General features: G+C 35.0%; 1 protein-coding gene across 3 annotated transcripts in view; it reads right to left on the minus strand.

The window, feature by feature from the left end:
• Positions 1-26,107, minus strand: part of LOC120625178 (transcription factor SOX-5) — a 272,598-nt gene that overhangs the window by 86,223 nt on the left and 160,268 nt on the right. For 2 of the 3 annotated variants that reach the window (XM_039892158.1, XM_039892157.1), the window contains exons 2-3: positions 23,286-23,828; positions 72-216 (exon numbers count right to left, since the gene is read on the minus strand). In XM_039892158.1, coding sequence (XP_039748092.1) covers positions 72-216; positions 23,286-23,824 — 684 coding nt within the window. In that variant the 5' untranslated portion in view covers positions 23,825-23,828. Of the gene's footprint in view, positions 1-71; positions 217-23,285; positions 23,829-26,107 lie in introns of those variants that run through there. The other variant, XM_039892159.1, reaches the window with a different exon arrangement.

Raw genomic sequence — 26,107 nt, forward strand, 5'->3', positions numbered from 1 at the left:
AAGTGTATTCATTCTTTCATTCATTCACATAAATACTCTACATGTACTCGAAGTTATAATAATACACTAACCTTAGAATGCTCCTGTTGCGCTAACAGCTGCTCCCGCACCATCTGAAGTTGAAGAATCATCTCCGACAGCTGTCGCTCTTTCTCCAGAACGCTTTCACCAGCTAATGCTTGAAGGGCAGCCGCGTCCAGAACACCTCGTCTGTCGCTGGGGATAAACAGGATTATAAAATTAAACTTCTGATTAAGCAGTACACGGTAATTCATGGTCAATAAATCTTAATATATATAAATCTCCTGTCACGATGTTTGTCCGCGATGGCCTCCTAAACTACTTAACCGATTTTAAATTAAATTGGCACACCGTGAGCAGTCTGGTCCAACTTAAGAGATAGGATCGCTTAGATCCTTAATTATAGTCGCAATTTTATTTAATTGCAAATTATTTGTTTATAATTAATTGACAGTCACATGTTATATATATATATAGGTATATATATATATAAAACTACTACTACTACTATATATACTCATTTAAGGCTTAGGGATACTGAATACTTTAAAACAAAATCAAACGCAGACGAAGTCGCGGGCAACAGCTAGTATAAATATAAATAAATATAAATATACTACGACAATTCACACATCGCCATCTAGCCCCAAAGTAAGTGTAGCTTGTGTTATGGGTACAAAGATAGCTGATGAATATTTTCATCAATATAATACACATAAATACTTATAATATACAGATAAACACCCAGACACTGAAAAACATTCATGTTCATCACACAAGCATTTTCCAGTTGTGGGAATCGAGCCCACGGCCTTGAACTCAGAAAGCAGGGTCGCCGCCCACTGCGCCAATCGGCTGTCAAATAGTTTCAGGAATGTGTAAGATTCTAAAACTTGAAAGATGAAAAAAGTCGAATTTATCACACAAATCGTTCCGATTTTTTTTCAGCAGTCTACCACGCCAACCGATCGCAGTAGGTGTAAAATACCTGATAGAGACTGGTCTGATCAGTAGATTGGTGACCTTGGGTCTTGCAGTGATTGACCAAAAGTCATCGAATTCTATGATATTTAACACAAAGTTTAAATGGTTCAACAGATGGCCTGCCTCAGAAGCAGGGTCAGTTGTTTGCAGAATATAAGAATATAGCAATAGCTGTAAATGCAGCAAACATTCTAAGCAACATTCCACACAGGCATGACAGAGATACCTACATATTGTGATGTAGTACTTATGTTTTTTAGTTTTAATATCTGGACCACCCTAAAAGTTAGCTATAAGTTTGAGATCATTACAACGATCACTAAAATATATCTACCTGTTACAAAAGTCAACATAACTCCATTTTGAATTTATTGATAACAAACATTGATGACAATTTAAATCAAGTTCTGATTATTTTATTACCAAAAATTTGCATAATACATTTGCATTTTTATAATCACAATAACGCATCGCTTCATATAACTAATAGTCATGAAACCGTGTAATTTGTTGATTGATATTGGATCATTAAAATCTCGTCCGTATGTTACATCAATGATTAACCTTAATTTGCTACAGCGGAAACATTTTCACCAGTTAAGTCTTCTATTTGTAGTTTAGATATTTCTTTAATCATCCCATGACTTTCTAAGCCGAAGTACATAAAATGGCGACGCAGTTTCAAAAACCACATTTTTCCCTACTCGTATCGAAACATGACATAACAAAATTATTCCTTGCATAACGGTTACATTGCAACTCACTTTGTCGTTTTGCCGCCTTCATCATTTGAAATTGGAATGCAACGTTAAGCGCAACGCAGTGATTGGCTCATACAATATTCAGGGCGGCCAATCGCATCGGAGCTGTGTTGCCAGTGCATCAAAAATTCCATCTGAATATATACCAGTGTGGCGAGCACTAAAAATGATAATACCAACATGGCCATACAATTTGCAATGAAGAATTCATGTAACATTTCGCCTTTACATTCCGTATGTACTTTTATTGAACATACAGAATTGAATCGTCCGGTCCATTTTATTTATTCGCTATGTATACGGTACGTTTATGGACGGTTCTACCAAAGCTACTTTTATTAGATGACCGAAACAGGTTATGCTGAAGTGCTATTGGACTCTTATTATCATCGTTACGCCGAACAGTAAAACGAAAATAATGGTTCGCGAATAATAACCTATTTTCGGTAGTATTTTGGATGTGTACTGTAAAATTTGTTATAAGAGTATTGTAGGTTATCGGTTTTGTTATCGGAGATAGGCGGATCGTTGAGACCAATTCAGGATCAATATCTCTGTATTAAAATGTTATACGCAAAGACGTAAACCATATAGAAAATCTTCCACCCATGGGAAGAATACAAACGTCGCAACGTTAACCGTTTTGCCAGACACACCAGCCAACCTTTGACACTCGGTTCTGCCGTCTAAACGTGATTATTTTCATCATTATCACTATCATTATCATGATCATCACCATCAACATCATTGTGTTATGTGTTTCCCACTGTTGGGCATAGGGAAATCTCTACTAGGAGAGAGGGTTCTACAACAAAGACCCACCACGCTGCAAAATGTGGGTTAGCGGGGTTTAACGGTTATTATCACATGTTACGAATAATAATCGGGACCGCGACTGCTTAAGGGATACTGGCTGGTAGAGCCGGAAATTAAACTTAGGATCTCGTCATCCAAAGTTATGCTAATGACTGCACCACCGACGCACAGATAACAGTAAAAAAAGGCAATAACCCTAACATCCCCATAGAGTAACAATGTTTAGTAAAGTTTTTTACTCTTAAAACATAATTAATACTGATATTTATTTATCGAAACATCACATTCCTTTATTGAAATTTAACATGTGAAGTCAAAATTATTACATAATGATTGCCTATTTATTTGTGTGAAATATAAGTTAGAGAGTGCTGAGTGAGAACTTTTTAAAGTCATTTATATTTAAAACTGTTGTCAAATGGTAGGTAATAATTGATTTCAAAATGGTAATTTAATACCACAATAAAGTAGAGCGGAAAAATTTACTATGCAAAACCTAGTTAAATTTGAACTGCCATCTGACCTTAACCTGCTCTAAAATGCTATCACTCTCCCCTCTGAAGTACAGCAAACAACCGCCGGCTCAATAAAAACGCAGATGACGGACGAGGCCGGCGACTGCCTTTAAAATAATAATGAGTGCATTGTTGCCATAAGTCATATAGTGGATGAGTGTTTTGCTGATTTTTTGATGATCTGCACCTCTGATCAGTTTTCCGGATAAAATCTAAAGAAATATACCTAGTGTGTATCCTCATTGCGAAATGACATAAAGTAAATAAAATTGTGTTATCAAAGTAGTCTCTAGTTTTAGTAATTTGTAAAAGATTTAAGAAAAGGACCATAATGGGTGGTACAATTTAGAGTTAACTCATTGACTGCATTGCAGTTGAGGAAATTATAGACTCTGTCCTTAGCCCTGCTAACACAACCAATAGTAGGTATACCTAAATTTACAAATTTGAACTAATTTAACCCTTTGCCACTAGAAGGGTGCAATTTTCTGCAGTGAGTTTCGCACACTGAAGGACCTATATAAGTCTAGATATTTAATTAATCGGTACTAAATTGGTCGCAGGTCTTAGACTTACAGGCTACGAAAATGAAGGGGTAAAGCTAGCGTAAACTAAGAATTTAATAAGATTGCATAAAAAACTAACTGATTTATATTATAATGAAACAAAAGTAGGGCCAAAACGACAAGAATTTTAGAAAGCGTTGATTTCTTTCGGGAGTGAAAACCAATTCTTTAATGACACAACTTTCATTAGCTACGCGTATCTGTTATTTATTGTTCAAAATTATTCTAATTAACAGTACAATGTGAAACAAGTGATGACTGTTAATAAATTCTGGTTTATAATGCTTGAGAGAGAGATCATTATTTATTTTTAAATTTATACGATGCATAAAACGGCATCATGCTAGAGCGAGACGTCGATTGGTATTCAACCGATTGAACTGTAGCATAGACTACAGGGAGTTGACAAATTTTCTAGAATATGTCTTTCGAGATCCAAAGATTAATCGTGTTTGGCCTTATGCTGCGAGCTATTATGACATTTACACGATTCTCATAAAAAAGACGCACCGAAGACAGTCTTGTGATAGAGACAAATACCTGTTTTGTTTAATCATCGAGTAGCATTCAATTTGAGGTTTTCTTTTCTCCAAGCTATTTTCTGCAGAAAGGATATTGTGCCGAATAAAATAAGAGGAAGAGCATACAATTTTCGGAATTCACGGGTTTTTTTTTAATACTAAGCGTATCCATATAAAGCTAACGTATTGCCGCGAGGGGCGAAGAAGACGGATAGCCTGGCAACTTACCGTTGTCTGGCGCTAAGGGATTTTTTATTGTTGCCACAAATTGTGTCGGCAACCCTACCGCTGCATACTTTATGTCGCCTCATACGACAACGCAATGGTTGCCACCTCTTCTTATTGAATAACACAATTCTATGAACAATATTCACATTTTATATAAATATGAAATGAAAGTGTATTTTAACCGTTAAATATGATCCGATATTTGAAAACTTTCATCAATATGTTTTTTCTGGTAGATTGAGTAATTTGCAAGTAATAATCCAGGTTACTTTATAGTGCGAGAAGAAACCTGGTGGTTTGGTTTCTGTACCTTTCAGTATTTCTTAGTAACGGAGTTTTTGCGGAATTTAATATCACCATACTTCACGAAATTAATGTTTAAGTTTAAATAAGAATGCAAGTTTACCAAACAAGTTCCTACGGACAACTCTTCAACACACACCTCGGCAAAATGTAATGCATGTGACTTGTCTCGTAAAGTTGCCTTCAAATAGCAAATTGACTGGACAATAAAAAGCAAATGAGGTACCTAACCAGTGGCGTGCACTTCTTATATGCACAAAAGCACTGCCTAACCTAAAATATTCACGAAGCTCGTGTAGGAGGAGGATGTACCCATTTGACGCCATCTTCCTACTTTGTGCTTAACCCAGTCAACAATCTTGTGCCACTGTACCTAACTATTTAAATTAACGTTAGTTTAATGTTGATGATGTTGTGTTTAAGCTTGGTAATATTTTTCATAGTTTTTTTATAGTCGGCAACCCTAAGTTACGTTGAATACTTTATGTAGGTTTTCTCATTCGTTCTTCTTCTTACACTCAGTAGGGTTGAGCACTATAACTATTGTAAACATGAAATACTTCCCAAAAGATTCCAGTCGACGCCACATGAAGAGAAATGTGTGAAAAGCTTTATGACTGGAATCATCAACGTCATCATCCTCAGCTTGTATATGCCACCGGTCTTCGCTCTTATGGTAAAAGGAGACCCACCAAGCTGTTCTAATGCGGCTTGGCGAGTTTGCATGACTACTATTAGGTACATAGTAATGATAAAAACTGGGACCGGTGCACATGAAATGTTTATTTACAAAAAACTTTCGCAACCTAAGATACCTGTATTATTTAATTTAATTTATGGATATAAATCCATTAATTAAAAGTCATGGGCGCAATTAATATTTTTTAAATTCATAAATTAAGAATGTATTTCGCAATAAATAAATATCATTATAATTTTATTACAAACAAGTGTGGGAATTGATCTAACCCCATTAAGTTCAATAAAAATTTGAATAAAAAAAAGTTTAAAAATCTGTTTAAATGCGTATCAAAATACGCATATAAATAGTAGGGTTCCGTAGATGCTTTAAAAAAGTCTTGGTCAACTTAAACAATGTCACTTAACATCAGATAAGGTTGCAATGAAGGGCTAAATTGTAGGTAGTAAGATAAAAACAAATACCACAACAATCCCTCCAGCCCTTCTCAAATTCAAATTCAAAATTAATTTATTTCAAGAAGACCTACTTTATAAGCACTTTTGAAACGTCTAGTATTTCTGTTTGTAGTGACTACCACCGGTTCGGAAAGCAGATTCTACCAAGAAGAGCCGGCAAGAAATTCAGTACTTGCTCTTTCTCTCGTTCTGAATGAAGACCCGTGCCCTGTATTGGGCTCGCAATGGGTTTATAACGGTGATAATTGTGATAAATGACATGACATGGTTAAAGTACCCATGTTACCCATGTATTTTTTTTCAAGCAATTCAAATATCATTTGCTTCAACGGTGAAGGAAAACATCGTGAGGAAACCTGCATGCCTGAGAGTTCTACATAATTTTCTCAAAGGTGTGTGGAGTCCACCAATACGCACTAAGCCAGCGTGGTGGACTACGGCCTTAACCCCTTCTCATTGTAAAGAGACCCGTGTAGTGGGTCAGAAATAGGTTGATATGATTATAATTCTATCTAATCTCTTAGCAGATTTTTGCACCGACCTACCGACCGAAACCATGACCTCGTAATCTTTTGCTAAACTTGGCAGTTAATTATTCTATAAAAATTGTCCCTTCCTTGAAATCGAAACAGTAGCGGCGAATAATTAAATCGGGTATCACAAAAGCCCTCGGCGAATTAATTTCCCTCGATTCCACATAATTAATGGAAAAAGTGGGCTTAATATCTTACGTATTCAAAGAAGCCCTACAAGAAAATAATAGGAGCCAATTTCTCATTTGCTCTTCCTTCGCAACCATCAAAGGAACGGCGAAAATTTTGATCGAAGAAAAATCAAAGGAAACTTTTTAAAAGAATGAAGTTACAAACCGGGAGCCGGTGGACTGTTCATTTATGTTTTTGTACACAGTAATAAACTCGAATGTTTGCCAAAAATATATTTTTGTAATATGGGACAATTATCACGACATTTTATCCTTTAAATTACTAATTTTCAATTTATATAAGACTAAATTTTTCAATTTATCGTTTAGATGACTAATTTTTAATTCAAATAAATCTAACGACTTTAATTACGAACTTGCTAATTTTTAAAATTACATATTGTAAATTTTTATTGGATATTTCATACACAACATTCATTTTTGAATTGATTGATGATTTTATTGTTTGATTGCAGTAAGGTCGTCTAGCCCCCGCTATGAAAAGTACGTTTCTAAGAAAATCGCAATTTTGATCCATCAAAAGACAAATAGTCAAATTGAAACCTAATTTGAAACACAAACAATTATTAAGCACTATAGTATTGACTTTTAAAATTTCATCCACTAGCTCTTGGAGTATAATAAAAAAGAACATGTTTTTCACAATTATGACACCGTCAGATGGGCGTGACGGTTAATATTGGATGTTTCGAACTTTTTTAAAAGTTGTACAAAGTTATACAAGGAACAAGATCGAGATTGATACAGGATGATTTAAAAAGCTTTTTTAGCATACTGTAAAGTAATAATAACATGACTTAGTATCATAGGCTACAAAATATTAAAACCCTAAAATAGGTACCTAAATAGATCTGAAATAAGTGTTTCAGGACCAAGATTTTAAAATAAAACAATCCTTCTGACCAAAGCTTCTGACCGCGACTTCGTCTGCGTGGACTTCAAAATTGTTTCTAAAGCTTCGTTCGTTAACAATTTTTAATCCTACCGCGGGAACTATTCGAGAGATTGGTATGGTAAGTACATGTCCTTTTCCATAGCATAGATGACATACTTACCCAATTTCAAAGCTTAGCTCGTAAACAATTTTAAATTTTCCTTCGGGAACTATTTAAGGAATTGGGATAAAAGGTAGCCGACGTTCTTTTCCATGTCAAAGGCCACATGCATACCAAACTTCATCCAAATCCGTTTAGCTTTAAGATTTTCTTTATTTTATATCGTGACCCTGTGCATACCTTCTATGCACGCCAATGGTGTCCCATAATATACCATATAAAGAATAAGTGACTAACTGTTTTTCTTATTTTAATCTTTTCACTGTTACTTTTTCAAAACGTAAACAATCCTTTGCTGTTTATTATTATTTTTACAATCGAAATGATTATAACCTTGTTCGTAGGTTTAACGTGACCTCTATGACACGGGGATCAAAAACTCCGAGTCTGTACTTATTTTCCGAGAACCCAGGGCCCATTAACACGGAACTTGCTTTGTCGAAAATTCTGACTATTAGACCAAAGGAAATAGGATTAATTCAATTGATTACATTATAGCGGTGATTTTATAGAGTTAGTTTTTTGCAAAGAACACTCTGTATAACGTCAAATCCATCACGTCAAGGCCCTCACATGCATTTTAATGACGTCACCCTCTAACCCTTGCGAGATTTCGTCGCAAGTTGCCAATACGTGCTGCGTCGCAGTCTTTTGTTTTTATTTGGAAATCCTGGAGATTGAAATGAATTCTCTTTGTCATTGACAGGTTGGCGTAAGTTTCGTTTTTAAAATATGTAATTGACTTGACAACGTTGCTGGGAATTTAAAGCAAAGCAATAGCTTTCTCGAGGCATGGGATGTAGATAATATCTGTTTCCTGGCTCAGCAAGGCTAGCATGGAAAGGAGACAATTATATCCCCGGGGAAAGGATACAAATGTATCTTCTCCCACAGCTTTATCAATTCTCAGAGCACTGGCGCACAAGTGGAAATAATATCCAAATAATATATGTGTAATAATAAACGGGGGTAAACTTCTCCTATTCCACGTAATTGATTTAGCAGGTGGACACGTTAATTATATCGCTTGTCAGGGGATATAATTTTTGTCTACTGCCTATGCTAGCCTTGCAGGGCTGGTAATTCGAACTTATAGTTTTTGACCCCATCCATGAATTATAAACTCAGATATATTAAGCAATTAATTTATATTATAGGTACATCTATCTTCTATATACTCGTATATAAAAGAGAAAGTGTGTGGGTATGTTCCGTATATAGTAGGCTCCGAAACGGCTGGACCGATTTCAATGAAACTTTCAGGGAATCTCCGGATTGACCTGGCGAGTAATCCTGTAAAGTTTGGTGACGATCGGAGCACTTTTATTTTTGAACTGTCGAACTGTCAAATACAGCTTTTATTTACTATGATGATATTTATTGTTGGGTGTACATGGGTGTAGATAATGATCTTCACCCGCTCGAGAAGAGAATAGAAGAGAATGAATACGGAGAGAAATAAATGATTTAATATATTATGAGACTTAAATTAAAAATGTAATGATGTATGTTTATTGTTTTAATAAAATAAGGCAAAATCTAGCCCGGCGAAGCGGGCTGGGTACGCTAGTATACTTATAAAAAATAGGGCTTTAAAAAATTAATAAAAAAAAAAACAAAAAACCCGCGTCAATATCTGCCATGTTTATTTCATTCACGACGTCTCTTCACACTACAGAAATTATGTGTTCCGGTGCGATGTCGCGTAGAAACCGATAAGGGGTATGACTACCATACTCCCTAACAGTTTAGTCCGCTATCATCTTAGACAGCATCATCACTTACCACCAGGTGATATTGGAGGCAAGGGCTAACTTGTATAGAAATAAAATAATCTTATATATATATTTATTCTTGTGCGTGCGTATGTCACTCCTCCTAAACGGCTGGACCGATTTGAATTTGAGTGAATTTTTTGGTATGCGTTTGGGTGGGCACCCTGGATGGTTTAGATTCAGAAATCAGCCCGACAGATGGCGCTGGGGTCCGCTAGTACATATATAGATATCTAAACATAGGTAATAAACGCTACGTTCTATCCCGGGAAAATAAATCAACACGAACGAGGTCACGTGTAAAAGCTACCATTTTATTATATTACACGCACAGTAGCGAAATACCGTGCCCCCTAACCAACGGTGACTAATAGAGCCCCCAGCTCGCGACCATATCGATTCAATTACACCAATTTCGGACCAGTGCTGTATCGATTCCGGTTAACTTCGTTTTATTACGTAAAAGGTTTTTCGACACATTTACTCTTTAAGTGATTCTTGTTCGTCCAACGTTGTCACAATTACAATAGATTGTGAAATACAAATATTGCTAAACTGTGCGGTAATGTAATGGAAAACTGTTTTTAGCCCACAGATAATTTATTATTCCTTTAAAAAACTAAGATATAATAAAGATCTTGGAGAACGAAACTCCTTAATAGAATTTTACCGTCTCGTAGAAGACAAAGATTTTATAGAATTGAGTCCCACCACGCTACTCAAACGTGAGTTGGCTGGTTTTAAGTTTGGTTGGACGTCTCTCCGAGGCAGAGGGTTAGAAGATGTCATCGTCAAATTTATGTAGGTATATAAAATACATAAATACTTATAATATACGTAAAACAAATATTCAACAGTCATTTTAGTGCCCATAACACCAGCTACGCTTACTTTGGGGCTAGATAGCGATGAAAAAATCCCAGAACCTTGTGATCTGTAGTCGAACATGCCTACCACTAAACTAAAGAGACGACTAACTAATCAGGCAGTGTTTCTAAAACCCCATCACGTAATCGGTTAATCTAAACCCTTTTGATTCCATTGATACATCATTTAATGATATGGCAGGGGAATTAAGCCATAAACTGTCCACAATTGAATACAAAGTACAATCGAAAAGGCACGGTGTTGTGAAAAAAAAAACAGCACTTTATATCGCCAGACAATAAATTACAAGTGGCGTTCCACTGAACAGGAAAATAAAACATTGCTTCGCCAACGGCAGGTTGTGTATACCTACCTATGCTTATACCACGAGGTAGGTTTTTTCTTGAAGAGGTGAACCGTTCGATACGTTACGGTCCGGTGTTCTTACAATGTTATTTTTGATGTAATACTCATTTGACGACATAACAACAAGACATGGTTTAGTAGTTAGCATGTTAGAATAAGGATCAATGTTCCTTAGGTTGGACCGCCTTGCTTTTTTCTATTTACAAATTCTCAGTACAAGCTCGGGGTAAGAATAAATATATCAATATCGCTGTGGCTCAGAGAAGACGCTATGTTATCGATTAATTTTTTTTTTCAGTCGATAAGATGTTAGTAGCAATTCTACTTACAGGAATGCATGTTATATTAATTAATTAAGCAAGATATTTATACCTAATGTAATAACTGCAACAATTGCGAAAATGTAGGTCTCAATTTCTTAACTCAAGTAGATGCTCGTGTTAAACCAAATCTCCAACAGTTTAATCGTTAAAAGCCGATGGGCCCTTGCTTCATTTTGAAACAGCTATAAAATAACAATATCACTATTGAAAATTGAAATCTCGCTTAGTACTTACTGCTAACTCTGGGAAAAATTATAAAACAGACTACGAGTTTATTCTTCACTGCGAAATCACCTAATAGTCAGTGACTATGCATAGTGTAATATAATCTAAGGGCTGACCTAACCTAAACGCGAATTGTTTATCCGGGCCTATAATAACCCTAAATCATAATTTAAAGCGAATAAAATAAGGTGGATCTACCACTGTCACAAACGCTGCAATAAACATATAAACATAGTTAATATAAACAGAAGATTTTTTATTTGTGTCGCGTAAACCAACGCAACTTCTCGTATCGAACGTCATATAAAGTGAACGATATTTTGATGCGTAGGCCTTTAATATTTTGTGACAAAAAATAAGTTACTTAATTAGCCCTCGTTAAGTTAAATAAATGATTGACGGCCACCGGCCAGATCGGTCCAGTGAAAGTGGTACCATTGTGGGTCTGTAACGGGCCCGGATAAATCATTATAATTGTCTTTTTTTTATACCAAAATTGCATACGCATGTACGCTTGACTGTAAACTTTGATGTAATTAATGAGATGTAAAAGACAGATAAAATATATAAGTGACATAATTACCTATAAATCAAAATCAATTTTGTATACGATGTGACATGTAAATACTGACAATTTATGCTTAACTAGGTCCCGCAGTTTCACCCTTCGTTAAAACGACCAATGATCATTATTTTGATGTTATATTTTAGCCCAAATGTCCGAATAAACCGGCTATCTAATGCAGAAGACTGGTAGTTTATGAGATTAGTGTGTTTCAACATGTATAAATAAACGAACATTCAGGTATATTGTAGTTTTGATAGTTAGAATATATTGCATATTGTATATCGTATATTATAGGTATTTCCGCTTGACTATTAATTGCGATGTAATTAATGATATTATGTAAAACCTATGAATCAAAATAAACTTTGTATCAGACATGACATATATTTATATTTGATGCTGTGATAGCGCAGTGGGTAGGAGCTTGACTTTACTTTCGGGGGTCCGAGTTCGAATCGCAGCACTATATGTTATTCGCGTTTTAAGTACTTAAAAATATCACTTGCTTCGACGGTGAAGGAACATCGTAAGGAAACCTGCATGGCTGGGAGCTCTACATAATGTTCTCAGACGTATGTGGAGTTCTTCTATTAGCACTGGACAAGCGAAGCGGACTACGGCCTGAACCCTTTCTCATTGTGGGAGGAGACCCGTGCCATGAAGTGGGCCGGAAATGGGTCGATATGATGATGAGACATATTCTATTTTCTATTACAATGTCTCATACTTTTTTCTAACTAATCTGCGTGCACCTTGTCAAAGGCCTGCTCCAATCATTTCTGATATTCTTTAATAATTATGACAATTAAGCTTGAAGCATCCTCAGGAGATGGTGACTTAAAATTCATTCATTGAAAAGTCAACATCTCCTGAGGATTCTCCTGAGTGAAACGTGCGTGAGGATACATTGCCGAAGATCTGTTTGGTGTGGAGTATATGGATTAAGATTGAAGAAATTATAAATTACACCATACAGATTCTCCTGCTTTTCGCGGAGTATAGCAAATTAAACTTAATTTTCATAATATATCATGGATTTCCGCAACGCCTGCTTCTATCCAATCTTTATTAACTGCTCGTCTGGTCCAAGCTTTTCCTGTACAACCGCAATTTTGAATTGCCGTTCCTACGTCCTCCTTCCCTCTGTGGTGTACCACACACTACTTTGCTCCATTTTTCCTCACCCCTGATGTTGTAGCCAGCTCATCATTATTAGTTCTTAATATATTATTAGCTCTTACTATCAAATCTGCTTCCCATTTTACCCTTGTTAACTATAGGCCACTCAGATGAAGGAGCTGTATATATCATATAGCGGGATACATTTTTAAGTCTTTATAACTTAAACCTACTATTTATTGCAAGAAGACACATGACATCCCTATCCCTACTAAAATTATAAATGTCAATGTAAGTTTGTTTGTTACGCTTTCACGCAAAAACTACTTAACCGATCCCCATGAAACTTTGTACACACATTCTTGGAAGTGTTAGAAGTAATATAGGATACTTTTTATCCCGACATTAAGCTCGGTTCCTTTGGGAGAGAGGATGAGTGTTTGACGATTTTAGACTATAACTCCGACAAATTATAACCGATTTAAATAATTATTTTTGTACTAAAAAGGTTATAATATATTTTTAATTTTGCCCAAACTGTGGTTGGAGATACAGGACAGAACTCCTCAGGGGCAGCAGCAAACCCCTCATTCAAGGCTTAGCGATACTGAATACTTTAATATTTTTTAGATCTACAACTAAATTTGATGCTACATCAAAAAACAAAATCAAACGCAGACGAAGTCGCGGGCAACAGCTAGTAATTTATATAAACAGACGAACACTTTAGCTAAGTTATAATATATAATTTACTAAACTGTAAACTTTGCCGTAATTAATGCTATGTAAAAGAAAGATAAAATATATGTGACAATTAATTACCTACTTACAAATCAAAATCATTTCTGAATAAAATCTGACGTATGAATATCGACACTAATTATCTTTAATTAATTTATTTTCTGATGTGGGTCTATATCCCTTTCTCTAAAGAGAGAGGAGTTATTTGCCCAGCAGTGGACTATTTGTTTTATAATGAAAAAAAAATATTTTGAAATTATAACCTTTTACTGAGTCCCGCTGTCAGCTTTTAGGTCGGGGATCATTTAAGGTTGGTAGTATTTCATCGGTTTATTAACAGACTTTTTATTGTAAAATAATAATAAATTTATAATTAAAAACCAGTCACCGGGTGGTGAGTTTGAATTTAAAAATGGATTAAAATATAACACGTTTGCTGCGGCTTGGGGTGTTCCAAGTTTGAAAAGGTACAACAAACAACTGTGTCAAAAAATCAACCGGATCCTAGAATACAGTCATGAGTCTGTGAGTCTTGAGTACTGAAAATCGCAGTTGCAAAATCATTTCAACGTCAACAGCCTATAAACAGTCTCGGACGAAAGGCTGATGGGAGGTTCTCATAATCATCACATTGAACAGACGGGTTGGTGATCGCAGTAGCTGGTAGTAATAGTAAATCATATAAATTTACATAAAAAATATTAGACGCAGAATCAGAAGCAAAATAAAACTGGTTGTGCAGTTTACTAGGCTACATAAAATTGCTAAATCATTCAATGGCAATTTTATATTATTTTATAACAAACTAGCGTACCCAGCACACTTCGCGGGGCTAGATTTAGCTTTATTTTATTTAAACAATAAACTTACATCATTAAATTTTTAATTTAAGTCTCATAATATATTAAATCATTTATTTCTCTCCGTATTCATTCTCTTCTATTCTCTTCTCGAGAGGGTGCAGATCATTATCTACACCCATGTACAATCAACAATAGAATATCATCATAGTAAATAAAAGCTGTATTTGACAGTTCAAACCAAACTTTACTGGATTACTCGCCAGGTCAATCCGGAGATTCCCTGAAAGTTTCATTGAAATCGCTAAAGCCGTTTCGGAGCCTATACGGAACATACCCACGAGTATAGAGATTACCGAATGAAATATTTGAGATGTCTCTCAATAAGTTCAAAGTTTTACTAAAACGTAAACTTAAAGAAAAATCCTATAATAAAGTTAAGGATTACTTAAAAGATAAAAAAGCTGGGGTGTAAATTGCTCTAACTTCATAGCTTTATATTAATTTACTGTGAGATCGTGATTACAAAAAACAATTACCCAGCTAGGTTTGTTGTGGGCTCTTTTTAGACCAGGGCGCGTTTGGAACCCTCGTAGCTTCAGGTTCAAGTTGGCGAACGAAGTTATCACCATCCCCTTACAATTATGTAAACATATATGTATAAAGGCTTTACAATAAGCCTGTGATAGGCCTTCATGAATAAATAAATTTTGAATGTTTTGAATTTTTGCTATTGCTTTAAGTAATTGAGTGTATTGAGATGAGATGAGAGAGAGGATCTCCTGAGACTTTGAACTATCAATAATTTCTTATCCTTGCGAATTATACGTAGTAAAATAAAATAAGCATACGTATATCATGAAATACCGCAACTTAATATCTGCTTCTATCGTAAACGTTACACCTGAGAATCGCATCTTGCCTGTGAAGCTAAAATTCTCACAATTTTGGCGAAATCCCGGGTAAATTTAAATAATTCTTGCAGCTTGTAATAAAATTAATCTGACAATGTTACATGTTCATAGAGTTCAAGGGCTCAAGGGTTGTTCCAACTCAATTTAATGTTCGTAACAACAACCCTTGTGTATTATCAACGCTTCGGCTGAAACAGGCTCGCATGAATTATTCACGGGCTGAAAGTGAACTGTGTGCTCGCAATTTTGACTGAAACATGTTGAAAATATATTTTTGTTTATGGAACTTTTTATGGAAATGCACACTCAACTCTACAAAAGATTTGACGTGCTTTGTGGCCTATACCGACGACTAAGCAACAAGGATTTTGAGTTAGAACTTTAGACTCAAAGAGCAATGCATGACCGGATTCGACGTCAGGTTAACTAAAATGCGACCTAACTTATGTTTTTTAGGGATAAAAAGTATAATTTGCCATCTCCAGGATGCAAACATATATGTGCCAAATTTATTTATTTATTTATAATGGATATTAAAAATTGCTCTTTTTTTGGAATGAGTCACATTTACTATTTGTTCAACAATTTACAGGTCATCACAGCATGCATTAAAATGTAAAAAGGTATATCTATAAATTATTTACAGTTATATAAATCTTTAAAAGTATAAATATTTAAAGCTAGGCTACAATGAATAATTTAACTTAATCAATTATTAGAAAACAAAACAAAAAACGGATTTAAATAATGACCTAAAGATAATAAATAAAATTAAACTTAAACTAAACTTACTAAAATATATAACTAAAATAAAAAGTAAAAAGTAAGTCAGGTTAATTAGTAGAAAAAATATCTATAACTTTTCGTCTAAATTCAATAAGACTGAACCAATAACGTAAAACAAACATACTTGCAAATTTAATTAATATCAACCTTTTATCAACCAGGGTATCAGAAATGTTTAGCTAACATTATGTAGAACTCTCAGATATAAAGGTTTGCACACGATGTTTTTTCTTCACCGTCAAAATATGTAATATTTAATTGTTCATATCTCTGTAATTACAATTTTCTTTGGTGTATACTTAAAGACCGAGTTCATAACTCCAAAAACTAAGAGGTCTATCAGTGGTTGCGAGCCGGGGATAAAACTCGGTCCCCCCATAAGGGAAGTCGAAACTCTGACAACTGAGCTATTTACAACTCATTGCCACCATGTCATTTAATAATATTAGGATAAATAAGTTGGCAAATAATAACAAAGTTTATGGAATTTCCGTTGTATGTCCATATTAAAACCATCTTACGGAGATTTTGTTTAACAAAAACACAGCCCTACCGAGGATTTCGAAATAAATGAATCGCTACATTAATTGTTTGCGATGCAACCGACGGACTGATATATCTTGAATATCGCGGCCCGAAATCAGGAATGCATCAGACAATCCCGATTCCCGGTACACTGACTTGCTTTATGTTGTGATGCATGAATGAAATACAAAGCTTTATTTTTTACGCTTCTCTCCAAATTATTGTTGTGATTACGTGAATTAAATATACATATAAAAAAAGATCCCACGGGGACGGACATATGCTACTTTTTAGAACTGAAAACTTTATCAGCTTCGGTTTGTATGTATGTTTGTTTTGTTTTAAACTACCAAACCGATTTATTAATAATTTGCATTAGGTAGCTGATTCACCGAGGTAGGTTGTAGATTATGTAGGAGTACGCTGAATCCCATAGTTAAAGCGGGTGAAACAACAGGGCGCAGCTAGTTAATAAAAAAACTGTTATACCTTACGTTTACGCATATTATAAATTTAAAGCTTTTTCAATATTTATTATTGACCTAAATTAACTGCCATTGAAAACTGTTCATTACTAGGCACATAATAGCATACACTAACATAATATTATATCATTTGAGTACCCTTTTCTATCGCCTTACACGGGCAACATATTAAACAAATAAACGCGCAATATTATAAACAATTAAAACAATAAAACAAACCATAACTCATATTCAATAAGCATAAACGTCTGTGGGAATAGACAATTCAGTTTTAACAGCTCCCTATTGTCTATTGCATGTGTGCGGCAAATCTTTGCAGAATGCCACTTTGTCACAGCTGTAAAGAGTTATTGTGGAATACAAAGACACATTGTCATGGGGCCTTGTCGATTGTTTAGCGTACGACATGTCTCAGATATTAGGTATTCAATTTACTACTTGACGTGAGCATGTACGGACTTAATCGCATCTGCGTACGTAATCTTTTCAATAACATATATAGATAAACCCTATCACTTTGGTGTAGTAAGAGCACATGATGCTTAATATAACATATGTAAGAGCATTCATAACATAAGTAGGGATGGGCAAATAGTAAACATAAGCGAAACTGTTGGCACATGTATATAGTAATACTACCTATGTTCTAGTCTTACAACGCTTCACAATAAAGCATATGGCCAAGTGTTGACTAACTCAAAATATTTCTATTGTCTCAAAAAAAACACCCGTAAAACATCGCCGCAGGTAAACGATCACTCAGAACGATCATAAATAAGATATTCATATTAACTAATGTTGCCTGCCTTCTATAATTTGGTACATTTACATTGTGCTTTCAAAATATATATATCACTGTACAAATTACGTTTTCGTCTATTGTTAACAATTTGGGTTATTATGTGTGGTGCATGTCATAAGCGATTGTCTAACAATGAAAATGAGAGTAATATATCAATAAAAATATTCAAATACTTTTGGTATGTTTACAGAACGATCAATATCCTCGTATTGGTGAATCAATAGATGCCTACTGCTGGAAATGCGCCCTCTTGTAGGGTTTTATATTCTTCACACGTTTAAATACCGTGCTCACCTAGTGCCATCTGACTACCAACACTGTCGAAGCGTAGCTCGATCCAAGCATCCATTAGCAACCACGTTTAGTACCCACCATCATAATTACCATAACTTTCTATTTGATTTATTGTCCTCAAGAGGTCTGATTACAGCATGTGAAATTTTTAATGATTTTTACTCGTTTTTAATGATTTTCATTATTCGTCAAAATGTTAAGTACTTTTCGATAATATTGTTTTAAAATAAGTAACTGCCTAGTAACTTATATAAAAAAAGAACGAAACTTTTTAATAATATGATGCCTTGAGAAATCCAATTACCAATTTAATACTGTGTTTTTTTTCTGTAAAATTTACTTTATTCGATTACTATACTATTCTTCGCGCATCAGAAATGGCAATTTGTCGTAATAAACAATGTGCATTGAAGGCTCCTTTGTTAAATGCAGTTTATATATTCATAAATCGCTTAAAGTCACTAACTTGTGTTATAAACAAAGCAACATCATAACGTAGATTGATTGTTACACATTACGGGCCCGGTCTTAATCTAAGGCGATTAGCACTACGTTTAATTAGTGTATACCCGCGGGACAATGGCCACGCATTTGTCATTATACCGGACGAATACCCTGTCCGATTGAGTTGGATACATCTTATTTCGAACTACTGCCCTTTGTGTCATTACCATACCCTAAATATAGTTTAAATTATTGTGTAAATATATACAGGGTTTAATAAATAATACCAGATAGCTTTCTGCCTTTAGTTGCTTAGATTAAAACTAACATCTTTTGTTCTATGGCTTTTTTTAATTCCATAGTTTGTGAAATATCCATATATATAATATATTCAATATGTTACATAGAAACTCTACTCTCTCTACCCTCTCTACTCTACTCTCATTACTAGTCTGCAACAGCTTGCGAACTACGACTCACAGTCTCGCAGCGGTTTGGAAACTGGGACAATAGACTATGGTGACTGTTTCACTGATCACATGTATTTGGTTTTACAGTGAGTTATCGTACAAACTAACTAGTGCTTGCTGTGACTACCTATAAGTGAAATTATGTGTCATTAGTACCCTGAGGCTAGCTTTATTCATAACTATAATACATATAATTTTGTTGGTAGTCCTAATTAAAATAAATAAATAAAAAAGTACAGTGTAATGTCGTTTTACAGAAATGATTTTATTTTTTTGTTTTTGGTGTAAAATAAATTCATACTGAATTTTGAAAAGTTTAAGTTAGTTTTAATTTTAGGAACTTTAAGGCCGACAGCTTTCTAGTAAGTTTTACTTAACCACGTATATGTTTAACAGTTGACGTTATGATCTCTAATTAATAATCGTTAAAAATTACCAACCTACATTGGGCAAGTGCGATGTATGCTCTAAAACCCTCTCTCGTATGAGACACACAGAGAGAGGCGTGTGAATGGGACGGTGCTGATAATGAATTTTGTAGTATGACTTTAAAATTAATTCAAAGTGAATTTATTTCAAGAAGACCTACTTTGTATGCACTTTTGAAACGTCACGTCGATCTATTATAGAAGAGGCCGCAAGACACTCGGTAGTAGCACAGAAGCGGAGCGGATTTAAATAAAGGAGGTTTAAGTTTTGATAAGCTCAGTGTCCTTGTAAGGTGCTAAGCATCAAATTAAATTACATTTGATGAAACCAAGTATTTGCTCGCTCACTCGCTTCACAATTTGAAATAACAGTTTCTATTCCGAAGGTTCAAAATGACGTGCAATTGCTTCTGCTGGATTTAAAAAAAAACAATGTATTCCGTAGTAACCAATACATCCGCGAAAACAATATAATTATTATCGCAATTAATTATTAAGATAATGCCTTTGATAATGCTAAGTAAATACAAATATTGACATAGATCCCGCGACCGCATTAACCTCTAGCACCTATTATTAAATTATCAGCTTCTAATTTTAATTGTGAACTAGACCAAGTATAGTTGAATACAGATAAATAAATATATTACTTATTAGCTGACTTACGGATCTGAAACTCGGTCGCTTGCTATGGGGCCACATAAGAAGGCGCAAAGTCACTCAGCGGGCGATGGAGAGAGCTATGCTAGGAGTATCTCTACGTGGTCAAATCAGATGTGATCAGATCAGTAGAAGAATTACAGTTACCGACATAGCTCAGCGAGTCGCAAAGCTGAAGTGGTAATGGGCGGGGCACATAGCTCGGAGAACCGATGGACGTGTGAGCCTCAAGGTGCTGGAATGGCGACCTCGCACTGGGGAACGATGCGTTGGTCAGCCTGTAACGACATGAGACGCTACAGAATCAAGCGACCCAGAACCGAGGATTTTAGAACTCCCTACAAAATACCTATGTCCAGCTTCCAGCTGAAGGGATGATGATGATGCATATGAAAGAAATATACACTAAATTATTATAAGCTTCAACAAACGGTATGTCTTATGCTAAATGCACACGAACAGAAAACGCCATAGAAGCAGGCCTTACTTTACAGAATTCGGAGTGAAATGTGCGTAGAGAGTACATTGCCTTAAATCTGTTCGATGCGGAGAAAAGATTGGAGAAATTTTACACCATACAGATTCTCCTGCTTTTTGCAGACAACTTATATTAAAGTTAGCTTAATTAATATAACAACCTACCTATAATAGCACATATGTTACATAAAATTGTAACCAATCCAAGGTATAATCTACCAGGCAGGCATCCTAAATTTCGGTATTGGATAGAAGCAGGCGTTACTTTGCGGAAATCCATGATATATCAAAATTAAGCTTAATTTGCTATACTCCGCGAAAAGCTAAAGCTAAAGCTTTTCGCGGAGTATAGCAAATTAAGCGTAATTTGGATAATACATCCCAAATTTCGAAAGAGTAGCTAGCATCAATCCATCCATCCATACAAAGTTTCGTATTTATAATATAATTAGGATAATTATAATAGCAGATTCGCAAACGGTAGAAATGAAAGGAGCTGCTGTAGTACGATATATATACCCGTTAGAAAGCGTCTAGGTACCAATTTTTTCAGAGAAGTGAAATGCATTTCATTTCTAACAATTAAAATCTTTACTCAAACTGTACAAAAACTTTTAACAATTGACATTTCCGGTATCCAAGGACATGTTTAAACGTGTAAAAGACTAGTTAATACCACGTTTCGCTATTACAGGGTTCGTGGTGGTCTTAACATTGTTTTTAACTGCCCATTATACGACCAATTAAATAGAAAACGACTAAGCACGGCAAGCACTTGCTTTATTTCGGTGTGACAGTAAAACGGGCGGTAATTAAAATGGTAGTTACGAAGTTCTAATTATGTGGTGACATATAGTAGAGTAACTGTTTGGTCAAGTGGTTTCCACGATCAACTGCGGATTACGAGATCCTGGATGAAATTTTTGGGTTTGTTGAAAAAATGATAGGTGTAATTACCTATCATTTTTTCAACAAACCCAAAAATTTCATTTTCAAGATTACCTCTGAGAGAAGGAAGTCAGAAATCTTGCATGCCTCAGAGATCCCTATAATGTTTTGGAAGACGCATGAAGTCTACCAATCCGCACTCGGCCAAAGTCGTGGTCATGTAGGTACTATGGCCTAAACCATTCTCATTCTAAGAGGAGACCTGTGCTGCTTTAATAGGCCAGTAATGGTTTTTTTTTTAAAATCTTACCTGCTGGTGCGTGATGATTTAGTCTGACATCGTAACGGGATAACCTGGTTGGGGTATGGCAGTTATATTAGACCCTATACCCTAATCGGTATCTGTGCGTCATTGTACGATAGGGTCCGTCAATAGAGTGGTAACTAGCCAGACCAAAATTATTACACATTTAGGTACAACGTACTTTAAATTATTTCCATCAAACTGACGTAACGCCGTCGAGCGTAGAAACGTCTAACTTCTAATTATTGTGTTACAGAATCTCGGGTCACCTTTAGGTAATTTCCTAAGTAATTCATTAATCAAATGTTTTGTTTCACAGTATTTATGCTAGATACGGAAATCATTATTATGATTATAATGAACTTTATTATGCGTGACATTGTAGATAATCTAATGTTATTCTGTCTCCCAAGTGCAAATGAGTAACTAGTTCAGTTTGCAATAACCTATTCAATGCTTCTGCTCTCCTAGTACCAAGTACCAGCTTGATGCTCCGGAATCGATAGACCAGCACCCCTTTTTAGAAAAAAAACTTGGTTTTAAGCAGTGGTCCGTGTTTATTTTAATTTTCCCGGGATAAAAGATTCCTATGTCTGTCTCCAGAATCAAAGTCCTATCCAAAAGCCATGAATAGCAGGTGTTTTTTTTTAAATCCCCCGGAATGTTTCATAATGCAAGTTATATTTGTTATACTAATCAAGATCGGTGCATTAGGACATACACAACCAACCAAAGTAATTAACATACCAACTGACACTTCCACATTTATTACATTTATAATCATGGAGAAGTATGGATTTGTTTTTGTATTAACTTTGTTTACAACTGGCGCTATCTATTTATGCGTTTTGTATGAAAACGTCCAGTTGGCAACTACATTTTATATCGCAGAAAAGAGCTGTACGATCAATATAGGTATGAACTTTAACCACTCAAAACCCTCCGTAAAACATTTGAAGGAATAGGTATATCTACATTCGCTCCACAAAATAATTATAACAATATAGTATTTGTGAGACATTACTCTTTGTTAACGAAAACTGAGTATAACTTAAAATGGTCATAAATTTGAGAAAATCTGTATATCGTCTGCAAAAGGTACAGAAGTCATTCCTGGGATTGAGTATAATATGCTTTTATTATATGACTCCTAGGGTAATTTTGGACGTACCGATGCAAATGTGTTAAAACACATATTTTATTACAGCGAGGTTACTAAACAATTGATGAATTTCCCAGTAACAAGATTGTTTGAAAGCCTCCGGGTCTGATCTTTCACGAGATTTTTTTGTATAAATACTACTGAATCGAGAATTGATTCCTGTGGATATCTTAGTTACCTAATTAGATAAAAGTAAAACTTATCGCTTACTTGTTTTGCTGCTTCACAGGCGTCGTTGATGGTGTAGGCCTCTTCTCCTCTTTAATCGTGCTGTTATTCATTTTAGACGTTAATCTCTTTAACACATCATCCATCGACCGCTTATGCGGCGCGGCCAGCGACAATGCGCTATTGTGATTCAGCAATGAATTGTTATTGTTGCACAGTCCCAAAACTTTCGCCTCAGCGCCTGGACTACTGCATTCTGACGAGCCACGTCTTCTGCCTTGAAGATCGCTGACTTGGTGGAGACTTAGAAAGGACGATGGGACTAGGAGGTTGTTTGTCATGTCTAATGATTGGTCGAATCTTTGCTTCTTGCACGGCTGCTCGTCTTCGTATGTATCCTCTTCGCTGATTGAGGTCCTGGGGGAGGAGCTTGGGGAGAATTTGTAGAAGGTCTGGTGATCGTTCTCGTCTGACTCGTGGTGGTCGGAGAAGTCCAGGTTGGCAGGTCCTGGCTCCGATTTCTCTGTTTCAGCAGCTCCTTCTTGCAATTTTGAGGGTGGCGACTTTCTTTTAGATGACATGTTTCTGTGGAAGAAAGAATTACGTTAGATTGGATTGGATCAAAGTAAGTCATATCATTTGCATTTTCTTTTTTTTCAAACTTTAAAATTACACCGACCAGAATTTTTATTAAATAAAAACACAATTACGAAAGCCCAATGGATCAGTTGTAATATAATAACTCAAATCTTTCTCCGTTTTAATTGTCACTTTGGATTACCAATAGATAGCCTTGGTCAAACATCCTCTAGTTTAATTAATTATTTTAGGTAGCAAGACGATACAAATATAAACTACATCTTACCTAAGAATTGTGTTAGTGTAGTGCAATGAACGTAAATACCTGGTTACTAGAGATGAGCCTAGGCCATCTATCTATTAAGAGAGATAAATTTAGAGTAAGGACTTGGGAGATGACTAAAATGTCACAATAAGGCTAAAGAATCTGCACTAAGCATTTTTCACATTTTACAACTAACTTTAGACATTGCCATAAAACTCCGACATGTACTGAAATTTTCTTTGCGCTTTATTTAAAGATTGCTATAAAGTAATTAGCACTTCTCCAAAAGATCCTCTATTTCTTGTTTCAATATTCAAATTTCGAAATTTCACTTATTCCAGCTACTATTGATATTGGATATTTTAGCGATACGCATTTTAATGCAAGTTACTTGTTCAGCAGTAGACCGACTAAATCAATTTGGGCCCATGGAACTACGAACCAAGTTATCGCTCTACTGTAACCCTGTGAATTATTTGAATTTAGAAGCTTTAGATCGAACTTTTCGTTTAAATAAAACCTACAATGATACATAGCCTATTAAATTTGGTGTTAACGTCCTTCCGTCTAATGTCTCGCATGCGTCTTTCATTGATTACGGATGTGGAACTCGAAACGACGCTTCAAGTTGGAGTGGCGGACTATAAAAAATAAAATTATATAATATTTGAACATATGTTTTTTTTTAATTACAAGTTTTATTATATTTGACCGTTAAAGAAAAAAATATTTAAAGGAACACAGTTTTAAAGCTTTCACACAGTGTTTTTTTCATTTCTATTATTGAATTTTTAGTAATAAAAAATATAAATCACCTGTTATTTTAGGTTCACTGGAAGTCGAAAAAAACTACTTATATAAACTAAGGTTTAGTAATAAGTACACCAACATGTTTGATAATTTTTATGTACTGTTATGTGGTAACAGTTTATGTATTCGTGTGCATAAAAATCCCACGAAATAAAGAATCTCTGCATTTTTAAAGGGTTTTGATTATTGGAGCCTTGCTTACCTTTATTATATTTTGCTTAATTTCGGAAACTATGAGATAATTAAGACAAACTGGATTTTTATAGACACTAGTCTATACTGGTATGTATAATATATTAGTAATAATATATGTCAGTTTATTTTTTTTTTATTTATTTCATATATAATATTATTTTTTTAATTTGTTTAATTTTGTTTATGAACTCGTATGTAGTTATTTGAAAGTAGGTTTATAATAATTTTACACCGCCTATTTGTTCTCGCTCTTGTTGTCCTAATCCTAAGATTGCCTGGAAGAGAACGCTTCCAAGCGATAGGGCCACCTTTTGTATTCTACTTCGGTCTTCGTGTGTCTCTATATTCGTCCTTTATTTTCCTAACTGTGTAGTGGTGTACAAATAAAGAGTTTAAATAAATAAATATATAATTTAAATATTTTCATAGATTCGTAGCTCCGTAAAGCCACCCTCCTTTGTCAGGTAGCCGATAACACAATTTGTAGTGTCACTGTGCTAACGGGACTTCATTTTATTAAGGGCTGTGTAACATCCGAGTTCCTACCTCAAGGCAATATTGATTTTGTCGTAGATTCCATTGAAGCTATATTTATTACTTACTGAGGTCCCACCTCGTAGTATGAACTCACGCCAAGTTTTATTTGAATACGTTCAGAAGTTTCGGCATTATGTGCGGTTAAGATCCAAACTATATAGACAAAATGTGAATAAAAAAACTAGTTTTGACTTCAGTATCGATTAAAGAGCCCTCCATAAAAAAAAACTATTACCCGCGGCTTTGTACTCGGATCTTTCCCTTTTCCCGACATTAAAAGCAGCCTATGTTTTAATCCACAAGGTAAAATCTATCTCTATTCGATCATTCAGTCAAATTGGTTCAGTAGTTCTTGCGTGAAATAGTAACAAACATCCATCCATACAAACTTTCGAATTTAAAATATTAGTAGGATGTACTTCTTGACCTGTTACTGTTACAATACATCTATACATTATTATATGTAACCGGAAACCTA

This window comes from Pararge aegeria, chromosome 7, assembly GCF_905163445.1.
Source record: "Pararge aegeria chromosome 7, ilParAegt1.1, whole genome shotgun sequence".
NCBI classification, from domain to species: Eukaryota; Metazoa; Arthropoda; class Insecta; order Lepidoptera; family Nymphalidae; genus Pararge; species Pararge aegeria.